Genomic DNA, 22,507 nt, shown 5'->3' on the forward strand with positions numbered 1-22,507 from the left:
ATGCATGCCCATACATTTTGACTTCGATGAAATTTGATACATATCCATATGCCATTTGACAAGTACATCAAATTCACTGCATGTTACTATATCAAACCAACTTGAGTATCAAGTTTGGAACACGTCAGTATCGTTGCCTTACTCGTACCTCAAGTCGAATGCATGTCAATACGTTATGTTTGACTGACTTACGTAAATAGTCAGCAGTGGCTCCGTTCTCAGAAAAACGCCAAGCAACGGAGCTTCGATCCAGTTGGCCGGAGCCTTGCCGGACTTTACCTGGAATCACCGTTCACTGTTCACCCGATACCTATGGCCCCACGTAACGCGCCGCGTCGCTTCCGCGATTTCTCGCTCCATGTCGAGGTTTCATCACGCCGCGATTACGCTTCGCACTTTGCCGCGGGACGAAAGGTCCGTGGGACGAGCCCCGGTGAAAAAGGGAGAGATTGAAAGTTGGAGCGACGGGAGATGCTTCGAAAGGTTGATCGCGAATTTGATATCGTATAACGCGATACACCTATCTGAGATGAGATGGAAAGGCGATGCCTTTTCTACTTTTCTTTTTTCACTCACACTTTGACTTTCCATGTTGTACGTTCCACATCGATTGCTGCTCTTAACGGTCTCAAAATTTTGTCGCGATATTCTTGAGAAAGCTGCATACTTCAAAATGTGATTTGAATTATATCAAATCATGTAACGAACACTTTTGAAATAATTTTTGTAAATTGTGTATGAGCTAATTCGATGAAAGTGTAATATTTCACCTAATGCTGGATACGTTCTTGCAAGTCCACATAATGATTGTACATCATCCTCCTTGCAACTACCATCAAGACACCCAAGATTTTATCAAGTAAAAATTAATCAGATGTGTCAGATCGGAGACGAATAACAAAATGGAGTCCTGTTATATAAAAAGAGTGGGTGTCTGACATGCATCAAGTAATAATCGCGCGAACGATTTGACGTGAAAAACCATATTGGGCCATCAGAAGCAGGAAAACGTGGAACGATAAAACGTCCACGCGTTAGATAGAACCGCAGCAAGTGTCGTTAACTGTAACCGGCACGAATTGATCAGCGTTTACGGTTGGCATGGCGGAGGACGAAGTGGTGGTATCGCACGTTTGTTTAACGTTCACCAGCAGAAATTTAAAAACTACGAGCGAAACCGAATCGAAGCAGACGGAGTGTGTTTATACGCGGTCAGAGTATATTCGATACGGCGTCGGACAAATGTGCGAACTCAATATGAAGTATTTTTAGCGCGGCGCGCTTCGAAAGCGTTCGGCGGCGAACATTCGGCTCGTGATTTCGAATTATTCACTTCGATCCGTTTCTTCGATGTTTGATATGGTATTGTTCAGAATTGGGCTATTTGCTTACGGTAACCGAGATTTCGTCGTTTGAAAATATTTGGGGAAAAATATTTGGTTGTTTGTTGTTTGCCTGCGATGGCCACATCGTGCGCCCGTCGCGTAGCGAAGGATTCGAGTATTTGATCGATTTTGAAAGAGATATCAGAGATTCATAGATCTATAACCCTTCAGAATATATCAATTCAGAAATAGACTCAAATTTTTTCAATTTAATAATTTAACAATTTATGTGTTTTAAAGAACTTGAAATTTATTTAACTTCAAACTAAGAAGTTAACACTAAAACTACCAAACCAGTCAAATGACTGCTTCGCAAGTTTATTAGGTACACATTTTGTTAAAGTACCTTCCTTGAAATCAACATTGATTTTCATCAAGATAAAGAATAAATGTGTGTCCTAATTTATGTTTCGTTCGTTTACTATTTATTTTTTAATTTCACTATGTGTCGGTAGGTTTAGTGTTACATATCCTATTTTAAAGCATTCTACCTAATTTCATGAATATCTAAAAAAACCTGTTCCAAGAGTATATCTGCAAATTTTCAAACTAGCAAGAGCTTCGCAAGCGAAGAAAATGCCCTTGCCTTAATTCCCGAATTTCCCGGAACCGATCGTTCATCGCCGCAAAATTGCAGCCTCCGTGAAGCTGAAACCAGCTACGACCGCGAAAAGCACGATAATCCACTCAGACAGAGACTCACCTTGTTGTGCGGCAGCTGTGTGGGCACGTACAACGGCGGATCCAATCCGGGGCTCGTCACTGCATGACGGCCGATAATCCTGTCCGCTGGTTTCGCGTCGTATCCTTCCGGTTGGCCGATGTGGAAGCCCTTGCTCTTCACCCAAAATCGGAATTTACTGTTCTCGGCACTGTTCACCTCCTCCCCCCTCAATGTCCTCAATATACGCGCGTACTTTTTGATCGTGATCGTTTTGGTCTTGGCCAAGTCGCCGTAAGTCTTGATCACCCACGGTTGATACGCGTTAAACATACCGTCGTTCTGAAACTTCTTGGGCAGTCCGGCACTGTCGGTTTGTCCCTTCTGCATCCCGAAGGCCGCGGAGCCGTTTACACCCGGGGTGATGCCCGTGAACGGCATGGGTACGTTCTTGGAGTCCATCACGTTGCCCGCGTTCCCGTTGCCGACGTAGCCGCCGTTGAGACCCGCGGAGGCGCTCGAGCTGAGAGATCCGCCGGTCATGTTCGAGATGTCCAGGTACGACACGGACGAGCTCTTGCCGAGGTTGGTCGCGTTCCCGACGAACGTCGCCATCGACGAGGACATGTACGGAATCGGGGTGGGCATGCTGAGGCCCCCGGCACATAGGCCGGCGTTTGGACTGGGCGCCATGCTCAGACCGGGTACGGACGCGTACGTGGACACGTCGGACATGTTCGTCGAGGCTGTCCAGCTGGTGGACAAAACGCCGTTGCTCGTCACGTCCGTGTTGGACACGGAGGTCTTGGACTGCGCGTTAGACCTGGACACGGATCCTCCTCGGCTCTTGGACGCAGGGCTGCTCTCCGGGGACGACGTCTTGGAGGCGTTCGTGGACGTCCCGCGGGATTTCTTCGCCGGCGGCTCGTCCCGTGTGCCGTTCATCGAGTTCAGGTTACCATGGGACGGGCTGTTGTTGTTCTCGGACCTTGAACGCTTGCTGGACGAGCCGGTGGCCGCGGACGTGGATTGGCTCGACGGGGTCGGCGAATTGTTCACCGGCACTCTGCGACGGAGACCCATTGTCGCGCTGGCCATTATTCCCGGCTATATTTAGTGAACGCCCGGTCGCTAGCAGGTTTCTCTGACGATCGATTTCACACTGTCACCAGTTCACCGTCCGCGTCGTCGTCGATCACCGAAACCGTCAGCCGCCAGCATTATAGTTCGGACGAGTATGTACGCGAGACGAGCTACCCGAATGCTGGCCACACGGACGCACACCGTGGACGATGGGTTGTTGTCCTCGCTTCCGGGACGCCAGGAAAATCGACGAACTTCTCTCTCCCGTCGGAGTCTGCGAAAGAAAAAGAACACGTGACAAGTGGAATTAGCTATGCACGATTAAGCGGCGGAAACGTTTAAACGAGGGCGCCGCTAATGGACTAGCGGGCAAGTAGGTGGAAACCCGGCTCGAACTTGGGGCGGGGACGCGACGGATAATATGCGGCTGAAATTCACCTACGAAATTGCTTTCTGCCTTGGAGGATTCCTTTTTTTGAAATAACGTGACACGCGTTAAAAAATCGAATTTGATTCCCCGAGCGAAAGTGGATGGTCGCAGCTGATAGCAGCCGAGTTTTAACTTTTAAACAGAGTTAAAAACTACCCTCCGACTTTTCAGCGCCAGACTGCGGAGAATTTAGCTATTTGTTCTTGTAAGCAAGGGTGCACCGATTTAAAGGTAGAATGTCGATTCGTTCATGAAAGCGATGATCTTAATAAACTTCGACAGCTTCGATGGCTTTTCAACGCGTCAGAATCCTTATCCGTTTGTGAAGACTGTTAGAAGACTGTCAGTCAGGATTAAGTCTAACAGCTCTATGAGTTACTCAAATGATAGTGTTAAAAAGTCATACGATTTAAATCCAATCTCATGATACAATGATGCAAATTTTTATAAATTGTGTTGTTAATAGACGCCATCAAATTTTTATTTCACCTCATTGAAATTTTGAACTAATGGTGATTATTTTACAAAAAGGTGATAAAATATAATTTTGGATTGACGAGTATATACGTCGAAGTTAGGCGATTAAAGATTCCGTAGTTGGGGCACGTAGACTCATCGGGAAATAAAAATGACAAGAATCTTGCGGTGTTTTCTGATACCCGAAAACGGCACGTGTACCGCTACCTCAATATGGCGGGCGTACTCGACACGCGAAGGAAGTTCGTGGCTGGTTAAATAACCGGTTTCCTAATTCGTCGCGCCGTCCGAGTCCCGCTCGTGTTTAATTGCATACCATCTATGTCGCCTTGCCGCCGTTCTAACACCTGTCTTACGAAAATCCATTAGCAGCGCGCATGCACAAGCCCGAATAGTCGGCTGACGGGGAAATTTGTAGCCATGGTCGCGAACGGTTAGACCCACCATTACAACCCTCCTTTTCACACTTTACTCTATCTGATCGATCGTCAAAACGCACTAAAAAAAACTCGAAAGAATTTTCACTTCATAGATATTCCAAAATTTAACTCTTCTGAGTCAAAAACCATAATGCATAATTATTTAAAGCATAATCAATTCCAAATAATTTGTCCTTCTGAGGAAATGTATAATTGCTTGTCTCAAGAGATGATAAAAATAAAAGATCATAAAAATTCCGTCCTACACGAATACCAAAATTTGGTAACTTTGCCAATTTTTTGATAATAAAAAAAACAATTCGAGATAATCTTTCAAAGATCTCAATTATCTCGGAGCACTTTCCCAGCAAAGTAAAAAAAACGCGGAACACGAAAATGGAGAAGCGAACTTTTAACATCCCCCAGTGAACACGTTCTCTCCTTCCCGCGTTACGCCCCATGATTCCAGCCCTATCTGAGATCAAACTAACCCCCCTGTCGGGCTGTTATGATCGAGACGAGACCCCCTTCGATTAGGGGATGGAATCGCTGAAACGCGTTTCGTGCATCTCGGTTGAAGCCCAACCCCCCGTAACGGCACGACTATTAATGATGTTTGGTCTGGGCGAGATATGGAATTTTTATGTCTCGTACTTCTTTTTCTAGCACGCACCTTTGTTAATATTCGTCTATTTATTGTAACTTTACTATGAAAATTTACATGACATTTCGGTGCATTAAGGTTATGAAGTTTTCTCAGAACTTTTATGTATTCAACTTAATTTTTCAACCCCTTGCCCCGTGATTCGTCAGGTGCAACCGACAGAACTAATCAGGGCTACACTTATTAAAACAGACGGAGAAAGTTGAAATTTTATGAGAATTTTATCACAAGCTTAGCTAAAATACAAGTGCGTCATGAGTGCGTCACGAGTGTATCACAAGTGCGTCACAAATATCATATCAATTTGTTATCAATTTGTCACAAATGTGACATGAGTATATCAGAAGTTCGTCATGAGTGCGTCAGGAGTACAACATGAATCCGTCATGAGTGCGTCACGAGCGCATCTTGAGTGTGTCATGAATTCATCATGAATACGTCATGAATGTGTTAAGAATGCAACATGAGTCTGTCACGAATGCGCCATGAGTGCGTCATGAATACGTCAAGAGTACGTCACGAGTGTCATAGGTGTACCATAAGTGCGTCACGAATACGTCAGGGCTGCAATATGAGTGCGTCATAAGTGCATAATGAGTGCGTTACAAATGCGTCAGGTCTGCAATATGAGTGCGTCACGAGTGCGTCATAAATGCATAATGAGTGCGTCACGAATACGTCAGAACTGCAACACGAGTGCGTCAAGAGTGCGTCACTACTCAGACACGTAAAAATAATGCAAGGAACGAAACCGAGAATACGTCACCGTTGCTATCAGTAGACCTTCCAGTCGGTAATTAATCCATAATTAAACGGTAACAATAAAATTGGACCGTGCTACTAAAACGTTAATATTAGCTCGGTATCTAAATAAATGTAGTCGCTATCAGTTAGTGGCGAACGTTTCGAGACAAGCTTGTCGAAAAAGGTAATTAGAGCAGCCAGCTCGGATAAGTGAAGCAGATTTTGTTTTCCCGTAATTATCGCGCACGATACGACAACCGTAACGAACGGAGATACATAGAGATAGCCTGTGTCAGATAATCGCGAAGTAAAGCCAACGGCGTACACTAATTCAATAAGACCGATCGAACTATACTCCACGATAGCCTGAATCGCATAATGAACTCGCCGCGACGTATCCGCAGCTCCTTCAGATAACAGAAGCCGAGAGAACCGCGGACAACGATTCGAGAGAGAGATCTACAATCGTGAAAATCCGTTTTGCGGCCATATCTTAGCAACGTTACAACGATCTCCAGCCAATAAAATTGAAATTATCTTTCCTCGGATAAAGATATCCAACCGGCGGAGCCACGAACGGGGAGAACGTGTTTCTGGCATAATTTTGTTTCGTTAAAAAGGCTCCGCTGTCACTCATCGCTGACACTCGAATTCAAGAACGCTCGTTTAATACGCCGTTCTTTCGGCGAAGTTGAAGAACTTGCTCGTCACGGCCGACGAGAAAGAAGACGGGAAAATGCTCGTTTTCGAAGATGGTCGCCGCCAGTTACGAAGGATTAGAATCCGAGGGAACGATAACGAAGCGAGTCCAAGAAGGGAGCCGATGAAACGAGGCCGATAGCCTCGACGCGATATAGAAACGCTCCTTTAGGTGGCAGAAACGAGGTCTTTAGCGCGGTGGCTTAAGACGCCGCACCAGCTTACTGTAAATTATCTTCTGCGTCATTATCAAAGATTGCGCGCGCGACCAGGAATGAAAATTGAGGGAAAATCGTTGCGGGACGAGGCCTATTCTTCTCAAGCCTTCATCTTTCGTCTTCTTTGCAGAAAACCGACGTGATGCTGAACAGTCTACAGCAGATTTGTGTGTGAAAGATACTTTGTTTGTGGATACTTGTCTAGGATGTTAGATAGCCATAGGTAGATTGAGGATTAAAGTAGACGTGTTGAGGTAGATCAAAGAAATGGATGTTTATTTGGATATTTCTGTTTTGGAATTTATATACATCTTCTGGATGTATAATATTGCTAACTTAGGGAATCTATATTGGTAACTTCTTGCATTCTAAATTCCTAACTTCAGAAAAACTCAAGTCTCCAAATTTGCAAATGACCACACCCAAATTTCCTAAATTGTCAAATCCCAAAATCACCTTTACACATCACTCCTCCACTTTATTTCCCAAGCTTCTTAAACTATCAAGACCCTAAATTTCCAAATTCTCAAACCTTCATATTCTTGAACGTCCAAATTCCCATATCTTTAATTTCCAAGTTAGCAAATCCCCACATCCAAAATTACCAAACTGCAAAATCTTTAGCCTAAGTCCCTAACTTCTCCAATTGCTGTCCCCTAAATTTCCAAATCCCTATATCCTAAAATCTCCAAATCCTCAGATCTTCAATCTCCAATCTCCACATCCAAAATTCGCAAACTCCCAAATCTACCTTCCCACATCCCTAAATCTCCAAACCCAAAATGTTCAAACAGTAAAACTCCCTATTCCCAAAACCTGTCCAAACCTCCCAAAACCCAAAATCTGTCATAATCCCCACATCAGCAAATAGGTCCACACCGTCCCTATTCCCTGACCACCAGAAATCGAAGAGGAACAAACAAGGGACCGCCTTGACACGGCTCTCAGGAGATAATCAGATACGTCTAATCAACCGGCTGTCTGGAAAAAACTAGATCCTTGAAATTGCCCGCATGCTGCGGAATTCAGATATCGCGCAGCAACGGACCGAGGAATGTCGCCGGCACGAAGCAGCGTAAGCTGCTGCGGTCGCAGGTAAAATTGGAGCGGTCGAGGCTGAACCGAGCGATGGATGCCGACGCTGGAGCCCGTTAACGCTTTGACTGCGACGCTAAATTCGCTGAATGTTCCAGTATGCGGTCATTTTATTTTCGACGATTCTAGTTTATTGCTCTGATAATATTCGGTCACGTTCTGCCACTTCATGATGCAGACGCGGACTTGCGGTTTATAAGTAGAAATCGTTCTGTGGATTGTAGTTAATAGTCAATATATGACATAGTCCACATAGTCTATATAGTCCATGTTGTTGGTACAAACCACTCTATAAGTAGATATAATTCTGTGGATTGTAAATACTCAATATATGACATAGTCCACATAATCCATCAAGACATGTTGGTATAAACTACTCTGTGATGTGATATACTATGTAGCCTATATCAGGTCTATGGTAGGGTGAGGCACTTGAAGCTACCTGAATAACTTGGCTGCTATTGGTGACTCAATACATGAAAAAACTGGTAACATCAGATGAGTCCCTTACACCAAATAATTTAGCCTGATGTATTTTTCCTGTCATCAATAACGAAGTCATTCAGGTGTCCTTACCCTCTATTTAGAGTCCACATCAAGATTAAAGTACTCTATAATATCGTATAGTGTAAAATACCAATAGACACAAAAAATATCTTTCCAAGTACATTAACAAGTTAACCAACGCCAAATGTAATAGCCAAATACCTCCCCAATTTTTGATTCATCAGAACCATCCAAACCGACGATGCTAATACGTCCCACTCGTGCCATTCGCCGACAATCAGTTTTCCGGCAGGAAATAAAAAAAACAGCGGAAAATATAGCGAGTACAATAACGAAAGTTAAATGATTCGCTGTCGGACAATTAATAGGTCCTTTCAAATGACGAGTTAACCAATCGTCGTTCCGCAAATCCAATGATCCGAAAACAGTTTACGTTTTTGTCCCATTAATTATTTCTCGTTAGCAACGTAGCGGGTGAATTTTTCCGGCGAAAACTCGAAAACCAATTCCCGTCCCGATTTTCCGCGAGGCCGTCCGTCCCAATTGGCCGCTAAACGCTAAACGCCTCTCGCCAATTTGCCGCGCGTCACCCACGTCCAGGACGTGCAATCGATTATCGTGGTCGAAACTCACGGCAGTCGATACCGGATACGATATAACCCGGGCTTCGATAACAAGCCCGCGCTCCTTTTGGTGGCAGAAACCAGGTCCTCGGCGAGGACGCAGACCCGGCTTAAAGCCACACACAAGTCACGTACCGGCATGGGACCACCAAGTATTATGGCGCGTCCTCCACCCTTCCAGACCTCTCCCTCGACCTTTTCTCTCTCTCTCTCTCTCTCGCTGTAGACCCGTCATATACATATTACGTGGCGTATAATGTAGGTGCCGCTTGCACACCGAGGCGGCCCGGTGTCACGCTACGTGCTTCCTGCCCGCAGGCCATGGTGTGACAAAAGGCCTTATGTCCGCCCGCTCGTGGAACACTCGTGATCGCAATGTGTAATCAAGCTCGCATGGCCACTGTATTACCACGTACATCTACCGTGGCCCGCGGCCATCCGCCTGTACGTGCACGAGCCACACGCACGCGAATACGCGCCGCTTTTGGCCGGCCGTTTCCCGCGCAGGACGCGACCACCCTCCATTTCGCCCCCCCCTTCCACCACCTTCGCTCCTCGATCGGTTTCGCAAACCCGGCTATCGGCGCCCACTTTTCTACTTGATTCGTCTCGCCGTACACCGTATACCGCGCCCAAAAGTGACCGCTTTTCGAGGCGCACCTCTTGCCGGACACTCGCCGCTCTTTTATGAACCGTTCACGGACTACGGCGATGATTAGTGGTCGGCTACTTCGCTCGCTTAGTAGTCGGGCATTTTCCTCTCTTTATGGTCGGCTACTTCGCTTAGTGGTCGGACACTCGCTTAGTAGTCGGATTTTAGCTGAAGGAAGACATATTTGGTCACTTTCGAAACATTCTTCCTTATTCACCAAATGCGAGGCGATGGAAGATGAAATGATTTCTGGATTAAAAATGTGGTCATAGTTTGAAATTAATTCCCAGCGACTGCTGTAGTTACTGAAAGTATAGTCTTACTTCGCAATGTATGTGTGTAGTGTTGCAAATGTAGGGTCATACTTGCATTGGTAATATATAGTTGTACTTTCTGTTGCAAATATGTGGTTATACTTTGCACCGCACATGTGCAGTTATAATTTCGACAATGTATGTTTAGCTATACATGTGTACATGTATGTGCACTTTGTATCACATATGTACTTCCATACTTCTTAATCTATACTTCTTACTATAGCTACACCACACGTTGTGTATAGTGTTTTGCATTGTAAATGTACAGTTACACTTTTGCATTTTTTGTATGACCGTTTGGTTGTCAGATAATTGCGTTTTTCCTGTTTCATATCGAGAAGTATCAGGCAATCGGTTTCAGACCGAGCATGAGCGATAAAATAACGTCCGTTGATCAAAATCGTTGCGAGTGTCGTGTATAAAACTTGTGTTATGTCCACCCGCCATTAGATGAGCCCTGACGGCTTGCGGAACAAAATGGAGGTGTCATCTTTTAGCGCGGGAGATGTTCACATATTTTTAATGTGGATTAACTGTTTTCTATAGTTGTCATATAGCAATTGTTTGGATGTGATATACATTATGTAGCAATTGTCTGAATATAATATATATTATTAGCAGTTGTGTATACATATGTGTATCATATAGCAATTGTCTTATACGTCACATATGTGTATCATATAGTATGTGTTTATACACATATGTGTATCATATAGCAATTGTCTTATACGTCACATATATGTATCATACAGTATGTGTCTATACACATATGTGTATCATATAGTATGTGTCTATACACATATGTGTATCATATAGCAATTGTCTTATACGTCACATATGTGTATTATATATTATGTGTCTGTACATCATATGTGGATATCATACAGCAATTGTCTATACTTCATATATGAATATTGTATAGCAATCGTCTACATGTACGTCATATATGGACATCATACAGCAATTGTCTACGTATACGTCATATATGGACATCATACAGCAATTGTCTACATATACGTCATATATGGACATCATACAGCAATTGTCTATACATCACATATGTGTATCATATAGTATGTGTCTGCATATCATATATGTTCATCATACAGCAATTGTCTGTACATCACATATGTCTATCATATAGCAACTGTCTATACCTCACATATGTGCATCATACAATTGCCTACACATCATATATGTTCATCATACAGCAATTGACTATACATCACACACCAATTGTCTATACATCATATAACAATTATGTGAACATAACATACATCATATAGCAATTGTGTATACACCATATACGTCATATAGTAATTGCCTATACAACATACAGCAATTGTCTATAAATTGAAATTACTTATATGGTCCCTTTCGTGGTTTGCAACGTTAATTTATGTGTTACAGTCTGCAAAGCATGGTGGTAGCTTATAGCATATTTACAACTGAATACAGAAATATTGCATAGTAGTGCTTTTATGCTTCCAGGTGTTTTAAACGTTTAACTATGGACATGTGTTCATATTTTCAGGTGTTCCTTACGCTGTTTGATGTTTCTCAATAATTTTATGACGATCAGTTTACTATGCATTTCATCTGTTCTTACTGATTCTGAAACCTGCTCCAATATTTTAACAAAAGTTTAATTCTATAAACAGTGACAAAGTTATGACGCACCGTGCGTCATCAAAATGACAAAGGATTAAAAAATTTTATAAATCAAATTTGAATCAATCGTTTTAACTCAGCTATCTAGAAATTAATATGAAGCAAAAAGCAGCTCGAAAAAACAAGAATGAATGGTTGGCAAGCGTTCACCTAACCGTTGATTTCTTTTGAATCAGCTGAATTTTCCAGCGTTTTTCCGCAAATTAAATGCGAGCAAAGCACGGGTACGAGAAAGTTAAGAGCGGAAAAGGGCAATCCTGCCGGACGAGAGCCAGTTGGTGCATGTTGCACTTTTGGCAGTTTGCGACCCGTGTTGGGATGCAGTCTGGCCCGAGTAACGTGTTTACCTAGACTATTGATCGAAGGGAGCGAGATCTCTGTGTTCGGGCAGAGAGGTGTGCAGCCTGCGGAAAACTTCGACCCCCCGTCGGATGGTCGGGAATTTTTGTCGAGTTTTAGCCGGATAGGTTACGGAAATTCGAGACGCCACGGATAGCCTGGCGTATCTATGCGTCAGGAAACTTTCGAGACTCGACAACTCGACGAGCGTACACGATCCGATTTTATATTTTGATCTGAATTTTTTCTACAACTCTTTTCACCCTCGAAATTGGAACTCGATTTTTCGACCTTACCCGATACCTTTTTTCTTCGTTTGTTCGATGCGCAATTTACGAAGTGACACCGGGTGTTTAGATGGTGCACGATGGGACGGCATTTGTGGCGGAGCTACTGTTATCGATGAATATCGATAGCGACCGGAATCGATACATATCGATAATATCGCGGAGGCAAATAAATGACTGAGGTAGAATGTAACCTGCGATTTTATCGTTCGAACGCAATTTATTCTTGTCTGGACTTCCAATCGAACTTAAACTAATCTGAGACGCAATTTTAATTATTCTTGGGTGAAATTAAATTGCATGTTATTCTATGCGATTCTTAACGGGTAGTTTTAATTCTTTTTTGAACTTAAGGACTATGAGTAGTCTCTAGAATTCTGTTACTTTCAACTAAATTGTGTATTAATTAAAATAGCATACAATTTTAATTTTTCTCTTATATTGGATTTATACGTGAAACAAAAAGAAGTGAATGACAAAATTATGTGTTAGATTGAGTTTGAAACTAAGATTAGGTTTGAAGTTTAAATAAAAATATTTAGATTTTAATAAAATTATATATCAAGATTGAATCTGAATTTATTGATCTGAAATTTGATTTAATTGTAGAATTTAGCAAAATGCACAAAATTCATGTATTTTCATTTTTAGTTAATTTTAACTTTCACTGCTTCTGACGCACCTGGTGCGTCATATTCATTGCGTGACTTTTTACTCCAAAACAAATTTTTTTTGAACTGTCAAAATAATGATGAATTAATTTGTTTATGTTATAAATTTATGTGTTGCAAATAAAGTGAATAAAATTGCGACTTTTTGCTGCGTTTTGTCAAATATCAAAAATTTTTTAAATTATATTTTAATGACACAAAATATTTATTTCTTTTGGTATTTTTTTCTTGTTATTCGTTGAGAAAGTTTGAAAATATATTTTGAAAGGGTTGAAACATGTCAATGTTGCAAATATTGTAAATTACTGTAAAATATTATGAAAGTTGCAAATATTGCAAAATTATTTTATAACGCGAATATTGCGAAATTATTGAATAATGTAAATATTGTAAAATCATCACATAACATTACGAATACGGTAAAATTATTATATAACAAGAATACCATAAATTATTATATAAAATAAATATTGTATATGAACAAGAAAAAATATTATAACAAGAAAAGATAAACTTCACCAAAAGTTTCAATAATACAAATGTTCATTTATATTCGATAAACAAATAATTGCACGGTTAGCATAGTTGCAAAAAATCACAATAACAGTTATCACTGCGACACAATATTTTTCTTTCAAAATAGAACACGCAACGATAAATATTCGAAAAACGCAGCAATTATATCAGCAGCGTCATAGCAACAATTTGATTTACTATCACTCGAAGATCTACAACCAGTTCGAAACACCATAACTTTCGTATATTATAAAACTTAACGCGGCAATTTTAAAAATTCAAAACTCCAGCAAAAACAGCAAACCGTTCAAAACTACGAAACCTTCAAACACCGTTTAAATTTTAAAACTGTTTAAAGAAAATTAAGAAACACTAAATGTTAAGATCGTTCAAAGAAAATGAAACACTAAATTTTGAGAGTGTTCAAAGAAAATTATGAAACACTAAATTTTAAGAAAATTATGAAACACTATAAATTTCGTGAAAAACACGTCATCACATGAAAACTGTCAAAACACGAAAGATACAAAAAGAAATACCTCAGTTAAAAAATCCCTCGAACAGCCTCCGAAAATTCAAAAACGTCACTGTCACTTCGCGCGCTGATTTTGAACGACCGCCAAACACTTTCTCCACAAAAAAAAGCAATCGTCGAAAAACCCGTTCGATAAATCGTCCGTAACGGTCGAAACGGCAGACGAGTAAGTACGCGGTCTCCGGATCGGAATCGTTAATTCCACGGGAAGTCGTCGGATCTCGTAACGGCACAGTCGGCGCGGAAAAGGCGACTGGTGGGCAATTTCTGCGCCAGTCGGTTCTAATCCGCCGTGAACAGCCGCCTTTCGTGATGCCCGTTACGCGGCGAGGAGAAAACGTCGAACGCTTCGGTGTCCCGAGTGGCAGTAAGTTGAATTCCCAAACGGGCGGGTGTGGCGACCGTCCCGCAACGGGCACCGAAACGGATGCCGCTATCTCCGACACCCCGTTCTCTCTCTCTCCCACTTCCCAACTTTCTTCGAACGTTTTTTCCACCGGTCGGAAAAATCGTCGATCGAATCTCGTGACACTTACAGCGCGGAAAATTCGCCGACTGATCTCTGATCGACGATCGACGTCTGAGAAACGAGGCGGCGAACAAAGAAAGAGCTGTCGGTAGAAGAGAGATCGAGGATCGTTCATTCATTTCCATATTTATGGAACATCGAACCGCGGTTTCGCAAGCTTTAACGAGCCGTGGAACGCGAGAAAAAAGCGCAGCCGCGAGTAACGCACTCGCGATTACCGCCGCCTTTTCGAATCGCCGACGTTATCGGTGACGGGGTTGTCACGCGAGAAACAATGAAAAGTGCGCACACACTCACTTGTTCCGACACTAATGCTGAAAAAGCTACTGGGGGAAAAAACACTTAATTCGCGGTACACAACACTATCACCGACCTGTAACACGGTAAGCAGTGGATCCTCGTATCCAGCGTGACGATCCGTGCGTGCCGCGTGTCCACGTTCCGAAAGTGTCACCTCCCTCTCCCGGCTTCGGACGTGCACCGGCGAAGATTCGTGAAAGGAGGAAGAAGAGATCGGGTTGGACGATGTGGCGCGCACTTGTACGCTCTCCGTCGGTCTTTGTCTTTCTTCCCGTTTTGTTTTTCTTTTGTTTTTTTTTTATCTCCTTTCGTTCCGAGGAAACCACCAGCTAGCCGCGCACACGTTCGATGTCGCGCCGCGGCAACGAGCCGAGTATAGGAAGAGAGTAGCACGACGTGTCCGCGCGAGACGGAAAGGAAAAGGAGAGCGCGCGCGCCCCACAAGAAAGAAAGAGGAAGAAGGAGGCCGGAGTGTACGAGCAGATGCCGAAGGAAGAGAGGCCAGGGAGCGGGAGAAGGAAAACCGAGCGACGGTGGCGGCGGCGGCAGACTCGGTTGACTCGGTGGCCGAGCGGTATCTCACCCGCGAAAAGCGTCCCGCGATCAGGTGACAGCGGGAGTACACACCGGCGCTACTCCGGGAGCGAGAAAGAGGGACTGGCGTGGAACGGAGCGGAGCCGAGCGGACGGAGACGGGACGAATGGATCGCTCGGCCTCGGGACGGAGACAGAAGCCGAGTGTCGGCGTTGGAGGGGGAGCGTTGTGGGACGGCGGGAGGTTAAACACGCCGACCGATAGAGAGGGAAGCCGAAGGCGGGAAGGAGAGGAAGAAAGAACGATAGCCGGCGCTCGTGCGTTCCGAGTGTGACTGACGGCGAAAAGAGAAAGAGAAGAAGAAGCAAAGAGAAAAAAAGTAAGAACGGAGAGGAGAAACCGGCGAAGAAAACGAAAACGAACACGAGGAGAGCAGACGGAGCGGAGTGGAAAGCACGGAGATCCCGTAGGTAGGAAGAACAAAGAGAAATGGCGTGCGTAACGGAGACGAGGGAGCAAAGGAGCAAGGGAGAAACGGATATAGAGGCGGCGGTATAGCGTGGGGTACGTGATGCGCGACTCGTCGGGGTGGAAGAGCGCGCGCGTGCGTCTCTCTCTCAAAGGGGGAAGTCGAGGGAGAGAAGGGCTCCCTGATCGCTTCTGAGTGCAAACGGGTCGGCGTGCGGTGGGACACTGGCAGGCGGGCGGCTGGCTGAAACTGCTGTGGATAGCGGGTGGCGAGCGGTGCGATACTCTACGGGACAGGACGGGCCGAGAGCCGGGCCGGGACCCCCATCCACGTACACGACGCACACGAACGTCTGCCGACCCTACACAAAGACTCTATGGACGCGCCACGCAGAGAGCGCAACACACGGCTGCGTTCTCACACGGACAGTGAGTCAGGCAAGCGAGCAGGCAGGCAGGCAGACAGGCAGGAGTGTACGAGCCACGGCACGTTACTACGCCAACGGCACTGCCTGCCCTCGGCTCGATTCGGTCTCGCTCGGGCGGCCGCGTTAGTCCGACTTTGCCGTCTCCGTCGGCCATCTCGCTCCGTCTTCGTCGTCCTCGACTAACTCGTCTTTCGGCGCGCTACTCTCTCTCTTTCTCTCGTTCTCTCTCTCTTTCTACTGTTCCGTGCCGTTAGCCCTCCCTCTCCGCCGACTCCTCGTCACCGACCTCCTACTCGTCGTTCTCCTCCCCCTTCCTCACGCTTCAACCGATGCTCTTCCGCAAGCGCGCACGATCCCGTCTCTCTTTTTCTCCACGCTTCTTCTCCTTCTCTCGGATTCTCGCTCGCCGTCCCTGTTACTCCGCTCGGGTCGTTTCTCTCGGCCCGTATGCACCGCTCCCTCGTTCTCTTTCTCCGAGCGTCGGCTTCTCTTTGTCGCCCCGTCCTCGTCGTTCCGCTTGGCTCTCTCGCTCGGTCTCGCTTTGCCCGACTCTTCGTCGCTTCTCGTTGCGCCGTTCTCGCGCCGTCCTTCTCGTTTTTCCGCCTGTCCTTCTTCGACTCTCGTACCGTTCTCTGCCGATGAGCGCGCGCGCGCGAGCGCCCACACCGTAGCGGTAGCATATCGTAAGTCCGCCTGCCTACCGGAGCTTTTCAGACACCGACGAACACGCTGGAGGCCCGATAGCACGAAAGAGAAAGAGAGCAAAAAAAGAATGGAAAAAAAAGGGGCCGAGAGAAGAACGAAGAGTCGAAGCTGATGCGGAGGGACGGCAAGAGGGAGCGAGATGGAACGAGACGTGACCGTGGGGATGTAACGGGTGTGTATGGAACGCCGGCACGACGACGACGATCGGCCGCCCGCCTTGTTCACGAATTTTTCGCCGGCCGGGATGAGTTTCGGGAAGCCGGCAGCCGAGGTGGAAATTGCTTCCAGAGAAATTGGATTTCACGATAATGGCGCGAATCGGTTCCAGAGATTTCCAGGAAACCAAAATGCCGGGGAAGGAGTGGGAACCCGTACCCCGCTTCGATTCGTCCCGTATTGGCGGCAGCTGTAAATTTCACGATACACGCGAGACTGACTCGTACGTGAACGCCATTCCCGTTTTAACTTCAGCGAGATGTCAACTCTCCAGTAATGAAATTCAATTCCAAACTTCAATATCGATGCATAATCTTATACGATAATCACATGGTGGCCACTCGATAATTCTCCGATTTCGGGGCTGTTCGAAATTTTTCTTACAAGAGGGAATTTACAAGAAGAGGGAATGTACAAGGCGCAATTCTTCAAATTTTAATATTGATGTGTAATCTTAAATGATAATCACATGCTGGCCACTCGATAATTCTCCGACTTCGGGGCTGTTGGACATTTTTCTTATGACAGGAAATTATCGAATGTGCAAGAGACTTTACCTTTATCCAGGGAATTAGTCACATTATGACAGTGAATTATCAAGTATTTTTATACCTATCACTATGCATACTTTACTGTATATTCCATTTCTGATTCAGGTAAAGCCCATGCGGTTTCGCGTTCTCTCGGTAAGTAGATTTGTGCCATATCTTCGTCACTACTAATTGGCTGGTCCTTCAAAGCACAGTCAATGCTAGTTACGATCGCAGACAGAATTAGAGTGATTCGCGGTTACGGATTTAAGCTCTCGCAGTACCTCTACCAAAGTTTCGATCCACATTCTTAAGAATCGTCCTCATTGAAAAGCCCGTACAGAATTCGCGTCAATGAACAGATGTGCGTGCCTCGTAAATAGCCTCGGAAATGCGGATCTAGTTCAGAATAAGAGATGTACACGATTCGCATGCGTTTTCGAGCCGTGGTATATTATTAGTCGAAGCATGTACTAATTAGGTTTGTATGAAAGTAAATAGGCGGTGTGGGCAGAGCATCTCTTGTTTCTCTACCGTCTCGCGAAACTTCTGAGGCATACAATATGTGGACGAACTTAATGTTTTAGCGACCTGTGTCACGTATCTTAACTTTCTACGTCATTATTCTTCGCCAATGGCGGCTCGGTGGGACTGCATAAGTACCGTATACATTTATTCTACGTGTATAGTATATTACGACCAAGAAAATCAGATTAATAGCAATAATACAACTTCTTAACATTCTCTTTTTGGTGGGTAGGTTATGTTGTTTATATTTTGGAATGTGAAGTTTAGGGATTTGAGGACTTTGGGATGTGGGGGTTTGGTGATACGAGGATTTGGTGATGTGGGGATTTGGTGATGTGGAGATTTTGGGATTTGAGAATCTTCAAATGTAGGGACATACACATGTGTGCATATGTGGACCCCGATATTTAGATATGAGCTTTTGGAACCTAGGTGTCTAGGTACCTGAGGATCTTGGAATGTATGAGATTTGAGAAATGGAGTATTTCTCTGGATATTCAGAAATTGTAAAACTAGAAATTTTGCGTTGTGTCTTGACATATGTGTACCGTCAACCATGTATGCATATGTGGACCCAATTGTACTTTTGGATCTCCACATCGTATCCCCTGAAATTCTACGAGAAAGACGATGAATTATTTTCACGAAGATCGAGGTTCAAACCCAAAAGTCTTCATAGGAAGGATATCGGTCAGAGTAAAATGCGCGGAAGCTCCGTCCGCTTTCGTGGGCGCTTCCGATCGAGGGCAAGGCGCTCTCGGCTCCGACAAAGTATTCCTCGCGCAGAGCCGCGGGCGCAGTCACCGAAGTTGCCTTAATCTCGATCCAGCTCGCCCCCGTCACTGGGAACGACAGACTTTGAGGGTGACTTTGAGTTCGGAGAGGGGGCGCGCGGGAAGGACAGGCATAATCCGGGCAAAGAAAGAACCCGAAGCTCGGGACAAGTGGGAGCGAAAGAAAGAGGCGGCGGAGAGACCGGGGGAATACCTGAGCACAAAGGCACGCTCGAAATGGCAAAATACAGCGTCCGAGGCGGACCCGCATCCCGCGACAAACCGCCGTCCCTTCACGCTCGACGCGGCTTCCACGGACCCGGCAAACGCATTCGTTTCGGGTTACGGCGTGATTGTCGCCTATGAAAGCCGCAAGAGGGGATGCGGGGGACGACCCGGGAGAACGCAGTGGGAGGGCGGTACCCCCTTAACACCGGGCACGAGGCAAAAAGGGGTCCAGCTGCGCTGCATCCTTGTTCGGGCTGCTCCGAAGGGAGTCCGGGGATTATTAAAATGCCAGAGGGGAGAAAGAGGGGAACCGTTCTACTGTTACCGAGGCTACGAAACCGGTAACCCTCCTCGTCCCCCCTTACTCGGCCTCTTTTCGTTCCCCTCCACGATGGGCCGGCTGATTCGGTATTCAAGTTCGGAGTCGTGCTGCACGGGCCGCTGCATAAAATGTACCCTCCCCTGCTTCTCTCCCCCTACAATGATACCAATCAACTATCCGCCATCGACCCTACCAATCAGGGAGGCTTTGATGCGCGGCGACAACATTTTTCGGGGTTAATTCCCGGCAAGAACTAGGCAGCTTTGATCGATTGCGGTCTTCGAGATGCTGGGAAAAACGGCTTTTCCCCAAATTTTCGGGAAATGGATTGGCTAATGCATCATCGTGTTACTCAGCTTTCGGTAATCTATCGATTTTTTAAAGTCTGGTTCTACTTTGTTTAGGTACTTCGTTGTGGACCTCGTTGTCTGACGTCGGTCAAATGACGTTGGTCTAAGTAGATATTTAATTTTGTGATATCAAATACATTATATGCCATATAAACTAGTTGCATTTTGCCAAGTTAAGTTTGCATTTTATCAAGTGTAAGTTCTTTTTGAACAACTGATAAGTTTAATACATATTTCAGTTTCAGCAAAGTGGATCATCTTTCAGTTTTAACAAAGTGGACCATTTTTCAAATATTGTTTCAAATTACTTGTTTTCTACTTTTGCCTCTATGAATTGTCTTGTCTTACATATTTCTCTCTATACTCCTCTCTAAATTATGTCTTATTACTGGTCATGTTAAATCAACCATATCAAACCAAATCATGTCCCTTGCAACTCACGTGACAGCTCAATAGTCCCCAAAAGTGAGAGTGCACTATAAATACACAAAATTCAAAATAAAAAAGATATGCAACACGAGTAACGAGTACTCCATTTTATGGAACATAATTCACACTATGGTCCCTGTCATCATTTAATGACCTAAACAAGAGAATCCTGCGACCCTTCAACACCTTGCAGAGTCTTGGACACCTTGCACCGCACTAACACAAAGAATAGGTAAAGCACGTGCAGTCTGTCCCTTCGGGGCTAGTTACCTGCGTATTTTAAGGTCCTAATACTTTGTTTAGGGTGGGTCTATTGTCAAGTGAAGAACGCTAAATGAAATCATTAGAGGTCGACTTGAGATCCAAAAAAATGTTGCCTTCGACCATTTTTTTGGGGGAGTTTCGACACCGTAATTTGCTTGTAAAATACGTGAGGGACATTTGTTGTCGAGGATGTTTCCACCCAAAATATTTTTGATATTTGTATTTTGTAATTTATAGCGCAATTAAAAGGTATAAATTATGTAGCTTACATTGTGAATAATTTATCTTACCTTGTGAAGAATTTATCTTGTTATTAGAAATCTGGGATGAGGTTCCTTGTCCAGGTTATCCAATGGTCAGTTCCTGAAGATCTGAAATAAAAATCTGAAACAAAATTTCATCCAAATTACTATAATAATTTTATCCAAAATTATTTATGGTAATTTTCAATAAAATTACAGCTAGCATTTGGGAAAATAAGGATGAAATCATGAGTTAGCTTTACAGCTTCACTAAAATTTTCCTGTCTTAATTGAGCGAATAAGTAGAAGACTTTGGAGTCACCCTATATACACCGTCGAAAGGGAAATAAAAAACAGGAAGAAACGGCAGGGGGAATGGTACAGCAGTCTCCACAATTTCTCGCGGCTTTATGCCGCTCTCTGGTCTCTCACCTTCGAGCGAAGAACAGCTTACTCGCGGCCCAGGCGCGCATAATCGTACGGAAACGTTCCGCAAACAGCTCCGTCCCGGGTCCATAGATTCCCGCCGAGTTTGTCCCGGATATCGTGCAGGCCAACTGCGGGTAGGGTTCGTCGGCAACGTCCCGTCACTAATTACATTCTCCTCGCGCAATCACGGCCGCGTGTACACTTACAGGCGTCCCGTTCCGTTGCTCTGGCCCGCGTCCAATTCCCTTCCTGGATTGGAAGCTATCCTCGGACGCTGCTACGTCGTCCCACTCTCCCGAAAAGTGGCCTTCCTGCTGGCTACCGACGCTGATTCCTTCTGATGGGACACCTGAACGCTTCGGGTTACTGATGGCCCAGCTGCCTCGCTCCTGCAATACTCGAAACACCTTAGTATCCAGGTCTTGGGTTCGTGTTTATGTTGGACACCGATTTCACAGTTTCGACCGATAATTTGGAACTGGTGATAGGTGCTATTGTGCAGAGGAGAATGTTGGGAAGTTCGAAGAACTCTGAAGGTGTTTGGTTTATGTTGGGGCAGTTTGATATTTTAAGTGGTTTGATTAATTCGTTTGAAGGATTTAGATAGAATTAGGATAATGAGATAGCTGGGAGTCTGATAGCTGGGAGTCGGATAACTGGCAGTCAGATAGCTGGGAGTCAGATAGCTGGCAGTCAGATAGCTGGCAGTCAAACAGCTGGCAAGTTAGACAGTGACAGATAGCTAATGGTTAGATGGCTGTCAGTCAAATAACTGATAGTCATATAGCTGACTGTTAGATAGTTGACAGATAAATAACTGACGGTTAGATAATTGGCTGTCAAATCGCTGGTAGTTAGATAGTTGACAGACAGCTGACGGTTGGATAGCTGACAGTCAAATAGCTGGCAGTCAGACAGTGGACAGATAGCTGATGGTCAGATAGCTGGCAATCAAATAGCTGGCAGTCAAATAGCTGGCAGTCAAATAGCTGGCAGTCATATAGCTGTCAGTTAGATAGCTGACAGTTTAGTGTCCTATTTACTGAAAATATTTGGTCGAAAAATCTAATTATAATTCAAATAAAATATCTAACTATAGAATAAGTAATAAAAATGCTTTAAAAAAAAGATACCTAGAAAAAGATAAAAATGAATAAATTACTAAAATTGCAAACTTCTATTAAAAAATAAAAAACAAAATAGGTAAGTAAACGATAGAACGTAGAATAAAGGCAGTC

General features: G+C 44.5%; 1 protein-coding gene across 4 annotated transcripts in view; it reads right to left on the reverse strand.

The window, feature by feature from the left end:
• The window catches only part of LOC100882842 (uncharacterized), a 96,503-nt gene extending 74,197 nt beyond the window's left edge, over positions 1-22,306 (reverse strand). Inside the window, exons 1-4 of one of the 4 annotated variants that reach the window (XM_076540618.1) lie at positions 21,476-22,306; positions 21,273-21,397; positions 20,889-20,982; positions 2,089-3,403 (exon numbers count right to left, since the gene is read on the reverse strand). In XM_076540618.1, the coding sequence (XP_076396733.1) occupies positions 2,089-3,144 (1,056 nt within the window). In that variant the 5' untranslated portion in view covers positions 3,145-3,403; positions 20,889-20,982; positions 21,273-21,397; positions 21,476-22,306. Of the gene's footprint in view, positions 1-2,088; positions 3,404-13,997; positions 14,859-14,895; positions 16,034-20,888; positions 20,983-21,272 lie in introns of those variants that run through there. The other 3 variants (XM_076540619.1, XM_012286150.2, XM_076540617.1) reach the window with 3 other exon arrangements.
• Positions 22,307-22,507: the final 201 nt, after the last annotated feature.

The sequence above is a fragment of the Megachile rotundata genome, chromosome 15, assembly GCF_050947335.1.
Source record: "Megachile rotundata isolate GNS110a chromosome 15, iyMegRotu1, whole genome shotgun sequence".
Lineage (NCBI taxonomy): Eukaryota > Metazoa > Arthropoda > Insecta > Hymenoptera > Megachilidae > Megachile > Megachile rotundata.